This window comes from Phocoena sinus, chromosome 8 (assembly GCF_008692025.1).
Source record: "Phocoena sinus isolate mPhoSin1 chromosome 8, mPhoSin1.pri, whole genome shotgun sequence".
Taxonomy (NCBI): domain Eukaryota; kingdom Metazoa; phylum Chordata; class Mammalia; order Artiodactyla; family Phocoenidae; genus Phocoena; species Phocoena sinus.
Genome location: NC_045770.1, coordinates 67,885,093 through 67,905,852, shown reverse-complemented (window position 1 = coordinate 67,905,852; position 20,760 = coordinate 67,885,093). Strand labels below are relative to the sequence as shown.

General features: G+C 34.8%; 1 protein-coding gene across 3 annotated transcripts in view; it reads right to left on the bottom strand.

The window, feature by feature from the left end:
- FAR1 (fatty acyl-CoA reductase 1) overlaps positions 1–20,760 on the bottom strand; it is an 80,843-nt gene that overhangs the window by 10,529 nt on the left and 49,554 nt on the right. For all 3 annotated transcript variants that reach the window (XM_032639667.1, XM_032639666.1, XM_032639665.1), the window contains 8 exons: positions 19,330–19,509; positions 16,216–16,393; positions 15,134–15,178; positions 14,892–15,010; positions 13,906–13,973; positions 12,235–12,406; positions 4,990–5,119; positions 624–751 (listed from right to left, as the gene is read on the bottom strand). In XM_032639667.1, the coding sequence (XP_032495558.1) occupies positions 624–751; positions 4,990–5,119; positions 12,235–12,406; positions 13,906–13,973; positions 14,892–15,010; positions 15,134–15,178; positions 16,216–16,393; positions 19,330–19,509 (1,020 nt within the window). The remainder of the gene's footprint in view (positions 1–623; positions 752–4,989; positions 5,120–12,234; positions 12,407–13,905; positions 13,974–14,891; positions 15,011–15,133; positions 15,179–16,215; positions 16,394–19,329; positions 19,510–20,760) is intronic.

Sequence of the window (20,760 nt, the reverse complement as noted above, 5' to 3'; positions counted from 1 at the left end):
GAGGCCACAACAGTGAGAGGCCCGCGTACCACACACACACACAAAAAATTACTATGAATAAAAGAGATTACTATTAAAACTAACTGCATCTCTGAATAATGGATTAATAGTAATTTTTCCTTTTCTATTTTCTGAGGTTTTTTTTTTTAACAATTAGTATGTATTACTTTTATAAGAGACTAAGAGAATAATTACAACCATTTTATAAACAAGGAGAAAAGTTCTATAGTGAATAATGTATTATTATACCTCTTTTCCTCTTCTAAAGATGTATTTAAATAGGGTAAAAGAAACTTTACATTACCTCCAGTTTAAAATATATTTTTATTTTCTCCTAATATCTTTACTTCTTCCTTCACTAGCAATAAGGTAAGATAAAAGTGATATTTAAAACTAAATTCCACCTGACTTTATTACTAATGGACAGTATAAGCTGATGAAAATAGTAAGGTTCAACAATCATAGGCTAAATTAATACTACCATAGTTACAGCTCAAAGGCAACCACTTTTCTTAAATATTGATACAATATGTTATTAGCAGTATCTCAATTTATCAGCTTAGAAAAAATTATAATATTTCATAAGGAAGACAAGATGAAATCAAACCCATATAAAAACGTACTTGTTCAGATGTTTTCTAGCTGCAGGGAGGCCAGACATTTCTTCATTCAATACATATTTCTTAGTTCCCATACAGTAGTTCTCTATATATTCTGCCCAATGTAACTGTCGTACATCAATATTAAAAGTCTACATAAACAAAAAAATTATTGGTTACTTTCTTGCATAATTTTTTTCACAACCAGTCAAAAATTCACACTTTTTCTAAAGGCTAATTCCACATGACATGATTACAAAACATTTACTGTATTAATTTTTTAAATGTTACTGCTATTCACAAAAGTTATTTCATATCGTCCATTAAACAAAGAAACATTTGAGAAGATAATCTAAAAACTCATGTCAGCTTTTAAAGAGGAGTACACAAAGAAGAAAGAAGCCTGCACCATTAAAAATAAATAGATAAACCGACAAAATCCCATTGTCCAAAGAGACCTAAGTATTCCTTTTATACATGTAACAATACACCTGTTTCCAGTTTCCTTCTGTCTACACTATCTCTTCTTCTTGAACATCCTGCATACCACACAGATTAATTTTCCTAGAGAAATAGTACTGACATCAAGAGATAGAATATGTTATGAAAGCTGGCTTAGGAATTTAGATAAATTTAAGTAGGCCATTTGATGAAAAGGGTAGATAAATCTGAAAAAGAAAGCCTACAAAAATGCTATTTCATGACAAAATAAGAGGGCTATACACTGCTCAGTGCTCCTCCACACACAATCAGGTAATTTTTTTGGTGTAATAAATTATTCACAATTTAATTTACCATTATTTCTGAAAATAGCAAGTTCTAGACCAAAAATAAAAAAGCTACCATAAATAAATCACTAAAGTACCAGTGCACTGAAATGGAGACTTGACAAGATATGAGATATTATGAGAAGGTCACACATATGTGCAACTGTATTCCCATAGGAAGAGTGAAAAAGAATAGAACAGAAGCAGTATCTGAAAAGACAATGGCTGGAAATTTTCCAAAAATGGTGAGAGACCAAGCCAAAGATTCAAAACACACATATACCACATATACACACATATATCTACACATATTAGAGTAAAACTGCTGAAAGTCAAAGAAAAAATTTTTTTAAAAACCAGAGAAGGCACTGTGGAGTACCTCCAAAGAAACATTAGTCTGACCAACTGACTTCTGAAAAGAAGCAGTAGAAGCCGAAAGACTATGAGAAGATGTCTTCCAAATGCTCAAAGAAAGCTGCTAACATAGAATTCTATACCAGTATAAATATCTTTGAAAAATAAAAATAGTCCCAGAAGAATAAAAACTGATACAAACTGACATCAATACAAGACACACACTAGAAGAAGTATACTAATAGGTACTCTTTAGGCAGAATGAAAATGATTCCAGATTGAAGTCTGGAATAATTAGAGGAGGCTGGACGATGGAGGAAGAAATAAGAGCAGTAAAAGGACAATTATGCCAGTAAATCTATATGAATACTAATTGACTAGACTACAATAGGAATGATTGTGAGGCACATAACATAAATACAGAATTAAAAAACATAACAACATAGCAGATAGGTGTTACCCTTTGCATTATCCAAGAAAAGGTAGAAGTATCAATATTATATTAGACCTTGCTAAATTAAGAAAGGATACTGTAGACACTGATGAAAGAAATTAAAGATGATACAAATAGATGGAGAGACATACCATGTTCTTGGATGGGAAGAATCAACATTGTGAAAATGACTCTACTACCCAAAGCAATCTACAGATTCAATGCAATCCCTATCAAACTACCACTGGCATTTTTCACAGAACTAGAACAAAAAATTTCACAATTTGTATGGAAACACAAAAGACCCCGAATAGCCAAAGCAATCTTGAGAACGAAAAAAGGAGCTGGAGGAATCAGGCTCCCTGACTTCAGACTATACTACAAAGCAACAGTAATCAAGACAGTATGGTACTGGCACAAAAACAGAAAGATAGATCAGTGGAACAGGATAGAAAGCCCAGAGATAAACCCACGCACATATGGACACCTTATCTTTGATAAGGGAGGCAGGAATGTACAGTGGAGAAAGGACAGCCTCTTCAATAAATGGTGCTGGGAAAACTGGACAAGTACATGTAAAAGTATGAGATTAGATCACTCCCTAACACCATACACAAAAATAAGCTCAAAATGGATTAAAGACCTAAATGTAAGGCCAGAAACTATCAAACTCTTAGAGGAAAACATAGGAAGAACACTCTATGACATAAATCACAGCAAGATCCTTTCTGACCCACCTCCTAGAGTAATGGAAATAAAAACAAAACTAAACAAATGGGACCTAATGAAACTTCAAAGCTTTTGCACAGCAAAGGAAACCATAATCAAGACCAAAAGACAACCCCCAGAGTGGGAGAAAACATTTGCAAATGAAGCAACTGACAAAGGATTAATCTCCAAAATTTACAAGCAGCTCATGCAGCTCAATAACAAAAAACAAACAACCCCATCCAAAAATGGGCAGAAGACCTAAACAGACATTTCTCCAAAGAAGAGATACAGAATGCCAACAAACACATGAAAGAATGCTCAACATCATTAATCATCAGAGAAATGCAAATCAAAACTACAATGAGATATCATCTCACACCAGTCAGAATGGCCATCATCAAAAAATCTAGAAACAATAAATGCTGGAGAGGGTGTGGAGAAAAGGGAACACTCTTGCACTGCTGGTGGGAATGTGAATTGGTTCAGCCACTATGGAGAACAGTATGGAGGTTCCTTAAAAAACCACAAATAGAATTACCATATGACCCAGCAATCCCACTACTGGGCATATACCCTGAGAAAACCAAAATTCAAAAAGAGTCATGTACCAAAATGTTCATTGCAGCTCTATTTACAATAGCCCGGAGATGGAAACAACCTAAGCGCCCATCATCGGATGAATGGATAAAGAAGATGTGTCACATATACACAATGGAATATTACTCAGCCTTAAAAAGAAATGAAATTGAGCTATTTGTAATGAGATGGATAGACCTAGAGTCTGTCATACAGAGTGAAGTAAGTCAGAAAGAAAAAGACAAATACCGTATGCTAACACATATATATGGAATTTAAGGGGAAAAAATGTCATGAAGAACCTAGGGGTAAGACAGGAATAAAGACGCAGACCTACTGGAGAACGGACTTGAGGTTATGGGGAGGGGGAAGGGTGAGTTTTGACAGGGCGAGAGAGAGTCATGGACATATACACACTAACAAACATAGTAAGGTAGATAGCTAGGGGGAAGCAGACGCAAGGCACAGGGATATTAGCTCGGGGCTTTGGGACAGCCTGGAGGGGTGGGATGGGGAGAGTGGGAGGGAGGGAGACGCAAGAGGGAAGACTTATGGGAACATATGTATATGTATAGCTGATTCACTTTGTTATAAAGCAGAAACTAACACACCATTGTAAAGCAATTATACCCCAATAAAGATGTTTAAAAAAAAAAAAAAAGAAAGGATACTGTAAAGCAGCCACAAATTAGACTGGCTTTTCAACACCAAGAAAATAAGACAAATATAAAAAGAAAGTTGTCTTTAATGTGCTGAAATCATGTAACATAATCACAAACTGAGAATTCACTACCAACATACCTACTACTCAAACATATTCTTGTATTCTGGATATATTTCAAGCAGAAAAAAAAATGACCCTAAAGAGAAGATCTTATAGCAAAGACTCTAGTAAATATATAGTTAAATCTCAGTAAAACTGAACAAAATAATCATTTCTAATTATGAGGTTTAAGTAGAGAACTAAAGTAACATATAACCATATAAGTTAATGAGGATGGTAATCAGAGCTAAAACATTTTATGGTCCTAAATATTATTAAGGAAGAGACTACAGAAATTGTTCAATTTAGACTTTCTTAAGTATGCATGTTCAAATATCTAAGGTAACCTTAAACAGAAAATACAGAGTTTAGTTTCAAACTAACAGAGAGCAAAATGTGGAATGGCAAAAAGTAAAAGAGTATAGAAAAGCAGTTTCTGAGAGAAGGTTTTCCTTAAAACTTAAAGAAAACAGAGTGTTTGGGGGGAAAATGCATAAAGAAGTCAAAATTCTCTTTGAATCTGACATTAAAGAGAAAAAGAGAATCAACATGTCAATCATGCTTTGAAAATACCTCTGCTACTCTCATACTTACATTATAAATTCTAGGATAAAGCAACTTTATCACCACCAATTATGACTGAAGCTTTAATGGGAGACTATAAATAGATCAAATTTCTTATTGTATAATGGTTGGGGAAAATACTCAATTATTTCTCGAGTTGCTAATTAGCATACTCTAATTAGTATGCTACTTGTTTTCTAATATAAAACAGAAAATACTTGCCTTTTTATCTTCCGGGTTTAGTTGATTCATTAACATATTGACATTGTCAGTATTCCAAACCCAAGAATTACTTGTGAAATATTCAAGAAACACCATAGCTTTGTGAAGACGAGTTATTGTCTTCATCATCCTGTATTATAAGAAAAATTGAGATTCATAATTTGCATAGATAGGGAAAAATCTCATCACCACCCAGGGTACCAGTTTCTATTTTGAGACATTAACAATAAAATTGTAACACGTAATTCAATAAGTGTACCAAACCACCAGGAAATAAGAATATTTCTGCATCTTAGAAGAACATTCTATAAATCCAAAATGAATTTAATACAGCAGCAGTAAGTTTAAGCAGCAGTAATTGAATTTAAGCAGCAGTAAATGCCTAAAGAGAGTTCTGCTGATATATGAAATTAATTTTCAAAGGAAATGCAATACTTCAAGCTCAAATTTTCTACATACAATACTAAGCAAATAAATGGATTCAATTAGTATTCCTTTCCTTTTTGTTCCTTAAGCCACATTTTAGTTCAGCTGCATTTTACTAAGATTATCTGTGAATTCATAACATACTGTTCCATTATAATCTCAACTCTTCAGCATCATGGAAGCAAAGTATACAGAAATATTCATTTGCCATTTAGTCAACTCTCTATATATATTTTAAATAACTTTCTCTTGAACACTAACGGGTTCCGTGATTGTCTGGACGTGCCATGAAATCAATGACTCATGTTGACAGCTTTCTGAAAAAAATATTCAAGATATTCACTCACCTTCCATGTCCCCAATATCCATCCTTATGGAAACAAGGGAGTTCGATACTTTTTTTGTTTCTTTTTAGAAGGGTGAAGGGCTTTAATCTTTAAATTTGTCATTTTATATATCATGGCTCACCATAAGTCATTGATATCATAACACTAACCAGAAAAGCAACATCTATACAATAATAATTACCTATGATAAGTAGAGAAACAGAAGAAAGAACTTTTTGAAACAAAACACACACCAAAAATTCCTAACCTCTGGTAAACAGAAAAATTACGTGTGAAGTAATACTTAAAAAGAATTCTATTTATAGTCCCACAATAAGGAATAGCATTATATGCAGTTTAGAAGTCCCCAAATTTTGGGCTTCAGAAACGGGGGAAATAGGAGAAAATTAGAACATTAGAAATGGGGGGGGAAATCAAAACAGTAACATTAGCTAAGAAATTCTGATGACACATACATTTAGAAAGAAACCCTAAATCCAGAATACTGAAAGAAAATGAGGCAACATGGACTATGTAAAGAAAAACTGTACTTCATGCAAGGAAGCAATTCCAAAATAAAACCTCCATTAAACACAAAAAGAATTATTGAGCATCAAAGGCTAAATGTGGACAGGAATAGTTCAAATAGAAAGTACTTGAAGGGAAAAAAAAACAATTCATGCTGCTTTTAGAAAAGAGATTAGGCAATTTTTTTCTAAAAAACAACAAAAAGATTTAACAGATTTGTAATTAACACCCACTATCACAGCCAGTATAGTACACTTGAATCACACATATACACTTATTTAGTTAATGTGATTTTCCAACATACATCTTACTAAAAAGTTTTTCTTCCTAACTCCTTTTTCACTGACAATTCTCACCTAGTCTTATTTTCAGATTCATTCAAGTGACAGAACTACCCTAAAACCAATCACTGATTCAGCCATAATGACAATAAAAAATTGGAGGGGGAGAAGGAATCTGAAAGGTCATATATGTGTGAAGTTCACAGAATACTTATCAAGCAATAAAACTCTGGATTGAATACTATGGGGGATAAAAAGAAACTTAAAACTTTGCACCATCAATCTCTGGTTAAACATGCTGTAAGAGCAGATGCCTGGGACTACACTGCCATGTATGTTCTGAGTATTTATTCTTTATTACAGCAACCTGTAAAAAATAATCACAATCTTTTAGAGGCAGGCAAGATCTTAACGGTCATCTAGTCCAGGGTTTCTCAACCTCAGCACTATAGACATTTTAGGGCAGATAATTATTTGTGGTAGGGGGCTGTCCTGTGCACTGTAAGATGCTCGGCAGCATCCCTGGTCTCTACCCACTAGATGCTAGTAGCACCCATCCCCCAGTTGTGATAACTAAAAACATCTCCAAAAATTGTCCAATGTCCCTTGAGGGAGGCAAAATTGTCCTCCACTGAGAATCACAAAGATAAAAAAATATCATATTCAGAGAAGTTAAGCTGGAGAAAGTTAAGCTAAATAATCAAAAAAAGAACAAGACAATGGAAACATTTTTTTAAAATACCATTTTAAGAGTGATGAAATATCTACTACATTTCAAGAGCTAGAGTAAATAATTTATACTGCTTCTACGTGATAATATCATGCATCTTAGTCCCCAGTGACTATTAACCAGGAATCCATATGATGTGCATACTTTTTAAATTATGTCAAGATATACAGTAAGTCAGATTTTTATCTAGCTGGTACTCAGAATAATGTAAATGAGTAAACTGGACATCACGAATGACATGACTGACATTAGTTTAATGCAGAAGTAGGCATTATATTAAGGCCCCAATATAAGGTATAGGGGCCAGTACCTTGCTCAGTAAATATCTGAACAAATTAAATAATATAAATTACATATTTACAAATATAAATTTAATTTAAATTTATATAAATTTAAATTAAATTTAAATATAATTTATATTTGTAAATATGTAATTTATATTACATATAAATTAATATAAATTTGCTATATTTATATTTAACATTTATAATATTGCCTAAATAAAAAACCTTTATGTCTCTTGTTGCTTTCACAGTATAGGCTCCCAAAGCATTCCTGCTTTGATACTTAGGAAGCCTTGTACAGGACAAACCTCATGTAAGAAGATTCTTTATTTGATGTTTCCTATTTGTAGCAAATTTTAATTTCCAAAGGTGGCTGCAAATATTATCTCCCATCTTACATGTTCACCTATAATATCACCTTAATTATCACCCTATTAAGAGGTGAAGGTAACTTATACAAAAAGAATGAGGTGGAAGTGACACTGTGTGACTTCCGTGGGGAGGTAAGAAAAAGTGATGTAGCTTTCTGCCTTGCTCACTGGAATACTCACCCTTGAAGCCTTCAGAGGTCATGTATGCTGTCCAACTCCCCCTGAGGCTGCCAGGCTGTGAGGAGGCCCAAATTAGTCCACGTGTAGAGACCACATTGAGAGGCTCTGAGACTATATGAAGAGAGAAAGATGCCTGGCCACCCAGCTGCTCTGTACCCTTCCTCTCCTTTACCATTCCTACAGTGTACCTGCTCCAGCCCCTATGACTGCAACCACTTGAAAGATCCTGAGAAAAAACCACCCCATCAAAGGCTTCTAGAATTTCTGACCCACAGAAATCATGAGCAATAAATGAAATGATTACTGTTTTAAGATACTAAGTTTGATGCCAATTAGATCTCAATTTTTTAAAAAAAGAAAGATAATAAATTTGAAAGATTTGCTATGCAGCACAAATAATGGGAACAGATATCAGTACTGGGAGTGAGGGACTGCTATAATAAAAATCTAAACATGCAGTACTGACTTTAGGATTAGGGGGCAGACAGAAACTGGAAGGCCCTGGAAACCACTGCTAAATCCTGGAAGGACCAAGAGTGTTAGTGGAAAAAATAAAAGGGCTCTAAGGAAACTGTTGGTGAGAGTTTCAAGGTAAGTGAGGAAAATAATGTTGGAAGTTAAAAGAACAAAATTGTCACCTGTGGTCACATGGAAAATGTATCTAATAAACTCGATGATCTAGCTAAGATTTCCTCAAAGATGATCTTAAAAAATGAACTATCTGTTTGGGTGCAATGTGGAAGGAATGTAAATTTCCAGCCAGGAATTCTTTAAGAAACATCTTCTGGGGATAGATCAAATCCAGAATGTAAATATAAGATTCTTCGTTAGGACCGCAGAAAGATTTAAGGTAGTATACTTCATAGAACCTTTCAGACAAACAGAAGTTTCACTCTAGATGTTAAAGACATCTTTATGTCTTTACATAAGCTCTATTGTTTAAGAGGCAGGATGTAAGAGTCTAAGAATCTAAGATTCAAGGGTGTTATCCCACAGCAACCTCATAAGGAACCCAAGATAGAGAAGGTTATGTCTCAAAAAGATATGTGGGCTTTGGTATAATGGAGTGGATTGTTTTAAAATAGATACATGGGAAACCCACACAGTTTTAAAAGGAATCCTATGAGTTTACACTTAAAAGGACAGAGACAGTACCAAATGAAAAGAGGCCTCTGGATCAAGGGCCAGCAAACCAGAGCTTAGGGGCCAAATCCACCTGTTTTTGTAAATAAAGTCTGATTGGAACACAGTCATGCTTATTCATTTACACATTGCCTAAGGCTGCAGAATTGAGTAGTTACAAGATGGAAGCTACACTTAACAGCAGAGTTAAGTAGTTACAACAGAATCCATGGCTCACAAAGGCTAAAATATTTACTATATGGCCCTTTACAGAAAGTTTGCCAATCCCTGCCCTGAAGATTCCCAACTTTTTACAGGCAGGAAGTAGGGTACAAAGGCTACTCAGTTGCAAACACAGGCCATTTTTTTATGGGAAAAGAAGGATGACTCAGAGGGGAGAGCCAAAAGCCTCAGAAAACAACCAGGCAGTGGGAATGAGCCCTAACTAAGAAACCATCAAACGGGACCCTGCTGGAATGCAGAACTGTTATGGACCAGTGATTGCTGCGTGCCTCTCTTTTTCTCTCTTTCGAACAAGACTGTCTCAAGTATTTCCTATGCTTGTCTCACTATTATATGTTGGGTGGACGGGCAGCAGGTAACCTGTCACTTTAGTTCACAGGTTTTCAGATTAACACTTGAGGAACTATACCTGAAAAAACACTCCTAAAGAGCTTCATCCACAATTTACCAGATTTCGCTGACCACACTGGCTTCAAGCTGATGTCAGAGAGGTTTTGGGGGGAAAAGGCAAGAGTATTTTCCATGTAGGAGGAATATGAATTGTTTGCACCAGAGGCCTGACTATAGCAGACTGCACTTTCCAAAAATGGCTGCAACAATACCTTTCATCTCACCCGTTCATTTACAAGATGATCTTGACTATTCTCTATATCCCTTCTTCTTCAATCTTGGAGGATCTGTGACTCGCCTGTGACTAAAAGAGTGATGTGGAAGTAGTGCTGCATGATTTCCTTAGGTAGGTCAGAAAATGCACGTAACTTCCACCTTGCCTGCTGAAGCACTTTTCCTTGAAGCCTTCAGTTGCCATGTAAGTAGTCCAATTCCCCTAAGGCTACCACTGGTCCTTGCAAAGAGACTCTATGAAGAGATCCTGACACAATATGAAGAGACAGTGATACCAGCTGTTCCACTGCACGCCCCCCTTTCAGCTCCATCTGACCACAATCACATGAAAGACCTCTAAGACAAAGTTGCCCAGTGGATTCCTTCCTGAATTCCAGATCCTGAAAGAAATAAAATGACTACTGCTGTTTTAAGCCACTAAGTTTGAGATGATTTGTTATGTAGCAACATCTACTATAAATTATTTAATAAACTTTGGCTCTTCATTTTTTAAGTTTACTAAGTCCCATTTTCTGTGTAAAGCACTGTGATATATTTAACTTATTTTACTTTTCTGACCTAGTTTTGATTGTTCTGCTCTAATTTGCAACAACTTTATTAATATCAAGACAGCATCACTGCCATCACTCATAAATTTACATCTGCTTTTTAGCCACGAAAGAATGTTGCCAATGACAAATACTGTACTTTGCAGATCATTCTAGGAAAACTTGAAGATAGTTTTAATGTATTTTGGATCTTCTTTCCACTGAGTATTTCTTTACCTATTCTAAAGTTGTTCAATTCAACACCTCTCTTGTATTTCAATATTTAACATACAGGGTTAGAAACATAATGGACAACTGAATCCACAGAAAATTCCCTACATGTAACTCAGATCCTGATACACTATAACTGGAAGATACCTCACTTTTATTTTTTTGAGCAGTTGATGAAAGTTCTGGAATCAGCATCTTCTTTATACATAAATACTCAAATCCTGAACTCTCTAATCAAAGGCTCCACTATAATGCCAATGTAGTTAAAAAAATAAATATTTTATAGTATATTTCACTATAATTGTGGTAAAGACAGTAGGATTACTTTATTTAAGTTTGTGGGGTTTCAATAAAAAAGAAAAGAAAGAAAGGCCGTAACAACTATAATAGAAAGTTTTCCATTTGTTAACTTTTGTTTTAAATTCTCAACCTTAAAAATTAGTCAAAAACGGTAATTACCATATTATAAGCTGAATAGGAAGCTGAGATAGCTCAAGCAGTTAATTTTCTAGACGCATCCTAGGTTTTTTCATATAAAACTGCACAATCCACTTAAAGCAAAACATTTAACCCTTAATCCCCTATAAAACTCACCTCCAAGTTTTTAACGGGGAGAAAAGGGCTCAATTTCAGCTTATAATAACAATGACAACCTTGACGCTGGACATTTCCTATATTATGGGATTCTGGAGGATCAATGGCCCAATCAGATGAGATCCACAGTTAGTCTCCCCAAATATGCTTAATTTCTAAGAAATGTCCTAGCATCCTGACTGTGATTGTGATTAATCAGGTTAGTAATTCTAAAGGTAAGCTCATGCTAGCGACTTTTTGTCTCTCCAGCAAGCTTCCACCACCTTACCAATACATAGTGTATTTACTGCTATTCTTCTTACCACGGTTTCTGACCTGTCAACCTGAGTGCAAGATCGAGCAATAATGCAGGTACTGTATGTCTGACACCCTTCCAATAATGAAGCAATAAGTTGTTGGAATACAACTTAATATTGGGGCGCCTGAATACTTGGTTTAAAGGATTCATCTTGAAGGAATGATTTAGATAATATCCTGTAGGAAAAATAAGCGTCAAAGCATTTTGAATGTTATTTGTTATTCAGAAAAAATAACCTGAAGTTAGACCTAGAATTCAACACATGACAATAATTTATCATCCAAACTTTAGAACAGAGTGAATTATAATACTACCTTCGCTTTTCTGACAAATTCTTAAATTCAAGAGTCTTCTCATTCACAAAAGGCCATTAAGCCTTATCATAAGCATAAACAAATACAGAGTTAATATGCATTTTAGCGTAAGCATGGGTTGCTTAACAGTCAGAGGAACAGATAAGACAGAGCTAGTCACCATTACCTTGGGCTTCTTCCAGTCATCCTGAGGTAGATATCATACAGGAATGCTGGGGCCTTATGGCTTACAGCAATCCAGTAATGATATAAAAGGTGATTGGAGGTTAGATTTACATTGGGCCGTCTGAAGGCCTGTTCGAGAGGATTCCTCTTGAAAGTGGAAATTACATGGTATTCTGAGGAAGAAAAGTTGTGTAACAGCTTTGATAATAACCATGTAATGAAGTTTTGAGAAAAAAAAACAAAAACACATGTTTTTACAAAGCAAAATATTTTACCAAAGATGTAAGAGTTTGCTCATTTAAAAAACAAACTTTTCTATTTTCTATAGTAGCTAAGAGAATATGGGTATTAGACTGCTGAACTCATAAATGATTTTAGAACTGCCACTATTTATGAATTTTAATTAGATGAATGAATTTTTGCTAAAATTCACTCTTAAAAATCCTTTTAATGTTTTACCTACATCAGTTTACAATGTCAGTTTCTATATTTCACCTCTCATGATAGCTTCTTTCTTTCTGTTCCTCTTTCCAGATTCTTATTACTGTACTTACTTAAAAAAGAAAAGGGAAACCATCATCCTTTGCTTGTGAATAATTAAGTTGCTCAAATTAACATATATCAACAAGCTTAAAACAACCCCAAATTAACTTCTGTTGTAATTTATTTAGGTTATGCAATATCAAAATAATCAAATCTATTATCATGTATGTTAATACTTCAATGGAAATGTATACTGGAATATTCACTAAAATAAAGCTCAACTTGATTTTTGCTAAACTTCATAACACAATGAAAGACTACAAAAAACCTACCTCATTAAAGTGTTTTAATTCGTAAAAGAATACAAATTATCATAAAATAAAAAGACCCTAGATTTTCTTTTTCTTATATGCTCTAACAGTCAATCTTTCAATTGAAATAAAAATGCCATAAAAAACCCGAGGATGAAAGACAAAGATTTACTTTAAAATCAAATCGCTCCTCAAGGGTAACAAAAATTGTTCAATTAGAGGTAAAATAAGACCTAGTACTAAATCAACACTGTGAATACATTTTACTTTAAATTTGAAAACATAAACCAGCAACTTAAAAATGATTCAATTTAAGTAGGCCTTTAAGTTATACTATTCCTATTCTAAAACAAGTAACATAGCATATACACTACCTGCTGTGAATCTGTGAATTTAAACAGATTAATAAATGTAATAGAAAATATTCTGGCAACATGTTTTCTACTTGCTAATTCCTTCAGTTATTACTCTTAGGACAACTAGCTATCTCCTACAATATACCAACTCTTGTAGTTGGAAGTGATACTGCCTGTGAACAGGGAACATCAGGATTGAGAGTACCCACGAGGGAGGAAAAAAGCATTATTTCCATACCACGAGTATCTATAGGCGTTGCTGCAGATGGCAGCAGAGAAATAGTAAGGGTCAGACAAGGGTGGGATGAGGAAGGAATATACAGCAGGATATTTTAAAATTTATGAAACATTATTAAGGACCAAAAGGCAGTACTAGTAGATATTCTAACATGGCAATTAAAGTAAGAATAAATTGGTAACTGGTGGCTTTAATGCCTCATGGGTTCTAACGTAAAAACTCAGTGAACATTTTAAGTTCGTTAAAATTTATTCTAACATTCAAAAACACAGGTAAAATCATACCAACTTCACCCCAGTGGAAAGGATTAGTGCTGCCTGTTGTACAATTATACACCATGATGTTTCTTGGTCTGCAAAGACAAAGATCAAAGCAATGAAACATAAAAAGAGGCTAAACTTAACCAATCTAAATCTTACATGATACTTAAGTAGGAAGAAATGAGGATGATGGGTACCTCTTCTACAGTGAATATTTAAAATATTTTCTTTAAAGGATTAATTTTTGTGTCTGAACGACTATTTACACTACCCTTTTTCCCTATTCTACCAAAAAAATTATTTATAAAAAATAATATAGACTTCCTATTTTCTTCTTTGTATTAGCAGGAGTGTCTGCTTTTCATGCGAGGAAAAAGAACAACAAACAACCTCAGCTCTTCCTATCTCCTTCCCATTTTCAGAGGCTCTAGCTGAAACAATTATGAATTGAGTTCTCTTTCACCAGAAACAATATATTCATATAATCATATCCCTCCTTTTTAAGATATAAAATACTGACTTCAAAAATAAGGGCAGTTTATTATTTAGAAAAAAAGTTATTAAGAAGCTTAGGTGTTTAGGCTTAGGTGTTACCTGTAAATGCTACTACTCTCTTTTAAAAGGAGGCCCATGAGTTGATTGAAGGGCTCTAGTGTGCATGTTTGATATATGTAAGCCATTCTCTGCGAATTTTAGCTCTTTATATATGCCAAGTTTATACCAAGTTCTAGTTTGGATTTTAAAAAAAACATGTTTATTTTTTAAATTTCTAATGACCTTGTCCATCCTGTGGGCAGTACACAAGAATTTATGTTAATTCTTAATAATTGCTGATGGAACCACTTCATCACCTATTTAAACCACCACTTGCAGTTTAAAGTGATAATGCCTATATAATATTGGTATGGGTTAATAAAACTGATAAATATCAGTTATGAGGGATTATTTAACATTAGTATTCCCATCTCAGTTACTATATATTTAACAAGTGACACTGTCATCTCATATACCTATTAACTCCGGAATACCAGGCTGCCGCAAGACTCATGTTGACAACTACATCTACAGGAACAAGATCTGCAAGGGCATTGTTGGAGGCACGCATTGTTCGAAGAATTCCTTTCCCTGCCTTTGTTGAAATTAAAAACAACACCTTAAGATATATAAGCCAAAGCACATATACACAATATACAGAAACACAGAAAACAGAAAAAAAGTACAGAATATTCAATAAAACAAAAGGCTTACTTACCGCAATAAAGAGACCACTTGGTCCATTAAAGTTATCAATCCATCCCTAATACCAAAAATTAAAAAAAGGGAGGGAGCTTAGAAATATTATGAAACTAGAGATTTATCATTTGAAATCTATAACTCCACATACATACTTGGTAGTTTTCTTCTAAAACCTAAAAAACAGACTAGATTCAGGCCAGAATATTTCTCCCCATCTTAAATAGAAGCAGTCTTCCTCTGAGATTGCAAATGACTAAGTAAAATAGTTTCCAAAGGGGTACCTACTCTTCCATTAACTCTCTGCAAAGAGAATTTTATATCTGTCAAATATTTTAGCTAAATGATGACTGTTTAAGTTTGATTTTGTGCTATTTACTAAGGCAGTAACCTGAGACTGAGGGAAATGGTAAATCCTCCTCAAAATTACTGAATAAAACAGAAGAAAACAGAATAATGCCAAAGCAACAGAAGAGATACTATCATTTACTACCATTACAGAGACCTAAGTTTTTCCTAAATCAATTTATCTCTTATGTTTTCTCTTATTTCAGGGATTCACAAATACCATAATGCCTTGCTTTTCTACAGCAGATCACAGAAATCTCTTATCTTCCTTAGCTTGTAATCTATACAGGGAGGAGTCAACCTCTTGGAAGGCCTGCCTCTTTTTGGTACTAAAAAGCAAATGAAATAAAATAAGATCTGAATATTCTCATCTCTATTTCCTTCACCTCTGCAAGGGAAACTAATCTGCAAATAATTTTAAACTCCAACAAACGTTGACGTGTCAGAGTCCAATCCCTCATCAATCATGAAGGAAACTCATGGTCTCCTTTGACTCCAGACAACACCATAGCCTTCGATTTAATTTTCAATTAACATTTTAAAAATTGATCTGCATATATATACATACAGTATTACATTAGAAATAAAAGTACCAATAAGAGTGTCTCTTTCTACAAACAGAAACAACTTTGCCATAGTAAGCCATGTTCAGTAAACAAAACCTGCTCATAAAAAATTGCCAACTCTTTTTATACAGAATTATGCCTTAAAATCCCCAATTCCAATTATTTACAAAGATTTCTAACAACTTACTGGAAAAGGTTCTTTCCAACTGGCACCAACAATTGATGGCCTTACAATCGCCACATTTAGCTTTGCTCCTTCTTGTTGTACAACATATTCTGCCAATGCTTTTGTGTATATGTATGTATTAGGTCTGTCTCCTATCAATTTTGGTGTGATGTCATTTACTAGGCCATCATCCATCCACCTGGTAAACAAAGAAATTGCATGCAAAAATATTTTCGGATGTTTTACTATAAAATGAAAAAACACTTTGCATATTTCAAACATATCTGTTGCTCTGACTCAAGTGATCTGACAACAACTTTTACTAAAAAAATGGAAATTAGCTTTACTTTCATTAAATATCAACCAGAACTCCACTATCTCTTATATCCAGTTTCTATAGCCACAAAGGTCTGAAAACCAAGAGTTCTTTAATAACTCATATGGTAGGTAGCAAAAGTGAATCAGAACTGATTTATGGTCTTTTTTTTAAAAAAAAAAAACATCATTTAGTTGTACGTATTCGTATACTTCATATGTGTTTGATGAGGGGTGCTACCCCGAATCCAGTTGAAGTTATTTCATATTACACAATACATAGATTATATTTCCTTTCTAAAGTCTAAATAAATTCCAAAATACATCTGGCCCCAAGGGTTTCAGATTAGGAATTACAGATTTGTGTATAATCACCATAACAGCATAACATGTAAATTATATATTTTAAATGAACATACATTTACAATCAACATAAAAGGTCTAGTAATCTAAATATTTAAGGTGAAGCACTAAAACTTGTTATGCTCTCACTACCAACACTAACAAACACTGGGGTAAATGATAAAAATAAATTGAACCGTGCTGTAAAAATTCAATTAGCAACCTACTGTGAAGTCACAAAATTCCTCCAATTCTCTCACAGTGTCTCTGAAGAAAAGTTCTACTATGATAATCTGTAAGAGGAAAGTGATACGCTAGGTGATCTCTATAGTCTTTTCCAGTCTAAATTTCTAATTCCAAAACATTATGTACTTGTTTTCAGATAGTTTTTCTTCCTGTCTATAATACAATGCATACTTGTATGCATACTAAGTACTCTATCAGTGCACAAATGATACCCATACTAACTGATAAGGATGCATAAAATGGAGACTATCAAGATAAACTTTCTTCTGTGTGTAGAAGTACTTTTTGCATGCAGAAGGAAAAGAACACTAACAAAATTGAAGGGAGGTTGCTACTCAACTTAGGAAAAATTCCATAGTGGAGATGAACTTTGAAAAATGGAAGAGAGAGCTGCTATGTTAAAAAAAAAAAACAAGGGCTTCCCTGGTGGCACAGCAGTTGAGAGTCCGCCTGCCGATGCAGGGGACACGGGTTCGTGCCCCAGTCCGGGAAGATCCCACATGCCACGAAGCGGCTGGGCCTGTAAGCCATGGCTGCTGAGCCTGCGCATCCGGAGCCTGTGCTCCACAACAGGAGAGGCCACAACGGTGAGAGGCCCGCGTACCGCAAAAAAAAACCAAACTAGCTAAACCAAGGAAAGACTTTTAGAGTCAGTAAGCCTCATCACTGGAGTGAGTTTACAGAGCCAATCTATGAGTTATCCTAAAATTATCTGTTGGCCAGTTGGTCAGATTTCTTTGTAAGCAAAGAAAGGAAATAATAGAATTAGAAGGTTATAGGCTCTTTCTCAGCAACTTCGATGTCTGGCTATACAAACTGCTAATAAGAGAAAAAGTAAAAAGATTTATTAACTTCCACACCCAGCTGTTCCCAGAGATATTAAACACTTCTGCCTACTGACCTGAGGAAAATGAGGTAGACATTTGGGACAATCTAAGAAACGAATTAGAAAACAGAAACCAGGGAACTGCCATAAGAATGTCTCAGTAAGCTCCCATACTTATTAGTTTCCTTACAAATCTGTCCACTTCCTCATATTTCCAGGAAAGCTTTAAAGAAATGGACTTATGTGTTTATTTTAGAAGAAAACTTGGAGAAGGAGCTACCAACATTCTGTAGCACCCTTGGGAAGAAAAGAATTCGACTGAGAAAACAGGGGATGGTAACTGAAGAGCTGAACGTGAATAGGATTCCTTGGAATAAAAGAGACCGAAAAGAAAACAGAATAAAGGAGGAAAAAGCTCACAGGAATATTATATGAGGATTAACAAATATGTGAAGATACGGATACTGGAATTTTCTATAATTATCGTCTATAAAAGACCCTTTATTTATTCTTGCTCTGATCCTGTTTGTTTGTTTCACTCGATGAGAAAGTAAAGGCTGAAGCAAATGAAATCTTGGCTATGCCTATTTGTATCCATCAAATGCAAACATTTCTCAAGTAATAATTGATGACAGGATCCTAGTCCTCAGAAAGATGACAAACAACAACACTAGGAGTATCAATTAAAGGACCATGACTCCTCTGATTCCCTAATAATTCAAGGCCTCTCTGCAGATATACAGTTGACACTTGAAAAACATGGGGTCGGGGCGTTGACTGCGTTGACTGCGCAGTCAAAAATCCACATATAACTCTACCGTCAGCCCTCTGTATCATGGTTCTGCATCAAAAGATTCAACCAACTGCAGACTGTGTAGTACTAGAGTACTTATTTACTGAAAAAAAACCTGTGTATAAGTGAACCCACATAGTTCAAGCCCATGTTGTTCAAGGGTCAACTCCATTGGGCAAAAAAAAAAGGATAATCTTTTAATAAATTAGACCTTGCTATTAAATAGGCAGTCATTAGTCTCCATGGATATCAGGCACTTCTTAGCAGCTAAGATTGATTCCTTGGAAAAACGGAGACTCTAATACCATGGATGAGTTGTTCAGAGGCTTTCCTCCAACCATCACACCTGGTCAAAAGTGAAAGCTCTACACTGACTTTACACATTGACTTTATGGAGAGTCATTTAGGGACAAATCTATAAAATAAAAAGAACACAGTAGATACATAATAATTTGCTGAATAAGGAAGAGGTAAATGTATACATAACCGTGGGTGGAGATTTAGAGAGAAAGAGATAGAAACTGAAACAGACCAAGAGATACATGTAAATAGATAAACTTGGATCCAAAGTTTGGGGTCAAAGCAAATGTATATAAATTTCAAACAAACGTACTCTAAAGAATCAATCAGCTTCTTGGGATCCACAGGGGGTGGATAGACTACTTCATCAATATGCTTTCGATTGCAGTAGGCATATGCCGTTGATACATGCATGAACACTTCCAGATTCTTCATCTGTTGTGCAAGCAGAATAAGCTGTCGTGTAGCAATCACATTTAACTGAACAGCATCTCTGTAAAAGAAAAAGTGACAATAAAAAATTGGGAAGCTGTGTCATTTTTTCACCTGTTAAAAAAATCTTATTTCCATTTTAGAGCATCAGAGACAGAAAGGGACAAAGAGGTTTTTGTTTCTTTACAACTGATCCCTTAGCTCAGATTTTGTGTGTTATTTCAACATGAAGTACAACCATTCTACCAGTTGTGTTTAAAATTTTTCTGATTATAAAATAAACTTCATATTAGGATTGTAAAAATAAAAGCACAAATTAAAAATTTTAAATTACCCAGAAATAGACACAGATAATTTCAGTCTTTGGCTTTTATGCATACATTTTTGAAGTCATTTTAGACTTCTTTTGCCTCTTGATTTTTTTTTTTTTTTTATTTATTTTTTTTTTTTTTTATTTTTTTTGCGGTAGGCGGGCCTCTCACTGTTGTGACCTCTCCCGTTGCGGGGCACAGGCTCCGGACGCGCAGGCTCAGCAGCCATGGCTCACGGGCCCAGCCGCTCTGCGGCATGTGGGATCCTCCCAGACCGGGGCACGAACCCGCGTCCCCTACATCGGCAGGCGGACTCTCAACCACTGCGCCACCAGGGAAGCCCTGCCTCTTGATTTTTGAAAGCATACTGTTTTATGAATGGCTATACCACCAGGAGAAGTAGGAATCATTGAGTAATTTTAAAATGCTATGGTAGAGTCATCAATAAGGGTAAAACAGTCAAAGAAAACTCAAAAACATTAAATTATATTAATATATAATCAAGTAAAAGTATGTTTACTTCTCTCTTTGTAGCAATTAACCCAAACACCTTTTTAAGACTACCTTACAAAATTCAAAGGGGTGTTATAATACATTTGTTACAAGAGGCAAATGCAAGACCCCAAGATGATCTATATATTCCCTTCCTGAAGTTTACTTGAGGTAAATAAGTTCACAAATGCAAAAGTATATATGCAGAAAAATAATCGATGAAGCATCATCTAGTAATAGCAAAAGCCTAGAGAGCTCAAATATTCACTATGAAATGGTATAATAAAGTAGGTATCTTATCACAACGAAAGAATACAGCCATTAAATAACTGACAACTATAAAAACATGGAAAATCTGTGTGAATAATATTTTTTAAATATATAGATTATGAAGTGAAACAGGATTAAAAACAAGACTCTGGAATAAGACCTGGGTTCAAACCCTGGTTTAGCCTGCCTATCAGCTAGGATTAGGTGACCTTGTAAAGTCATTCAAGCACTCAGGCCTC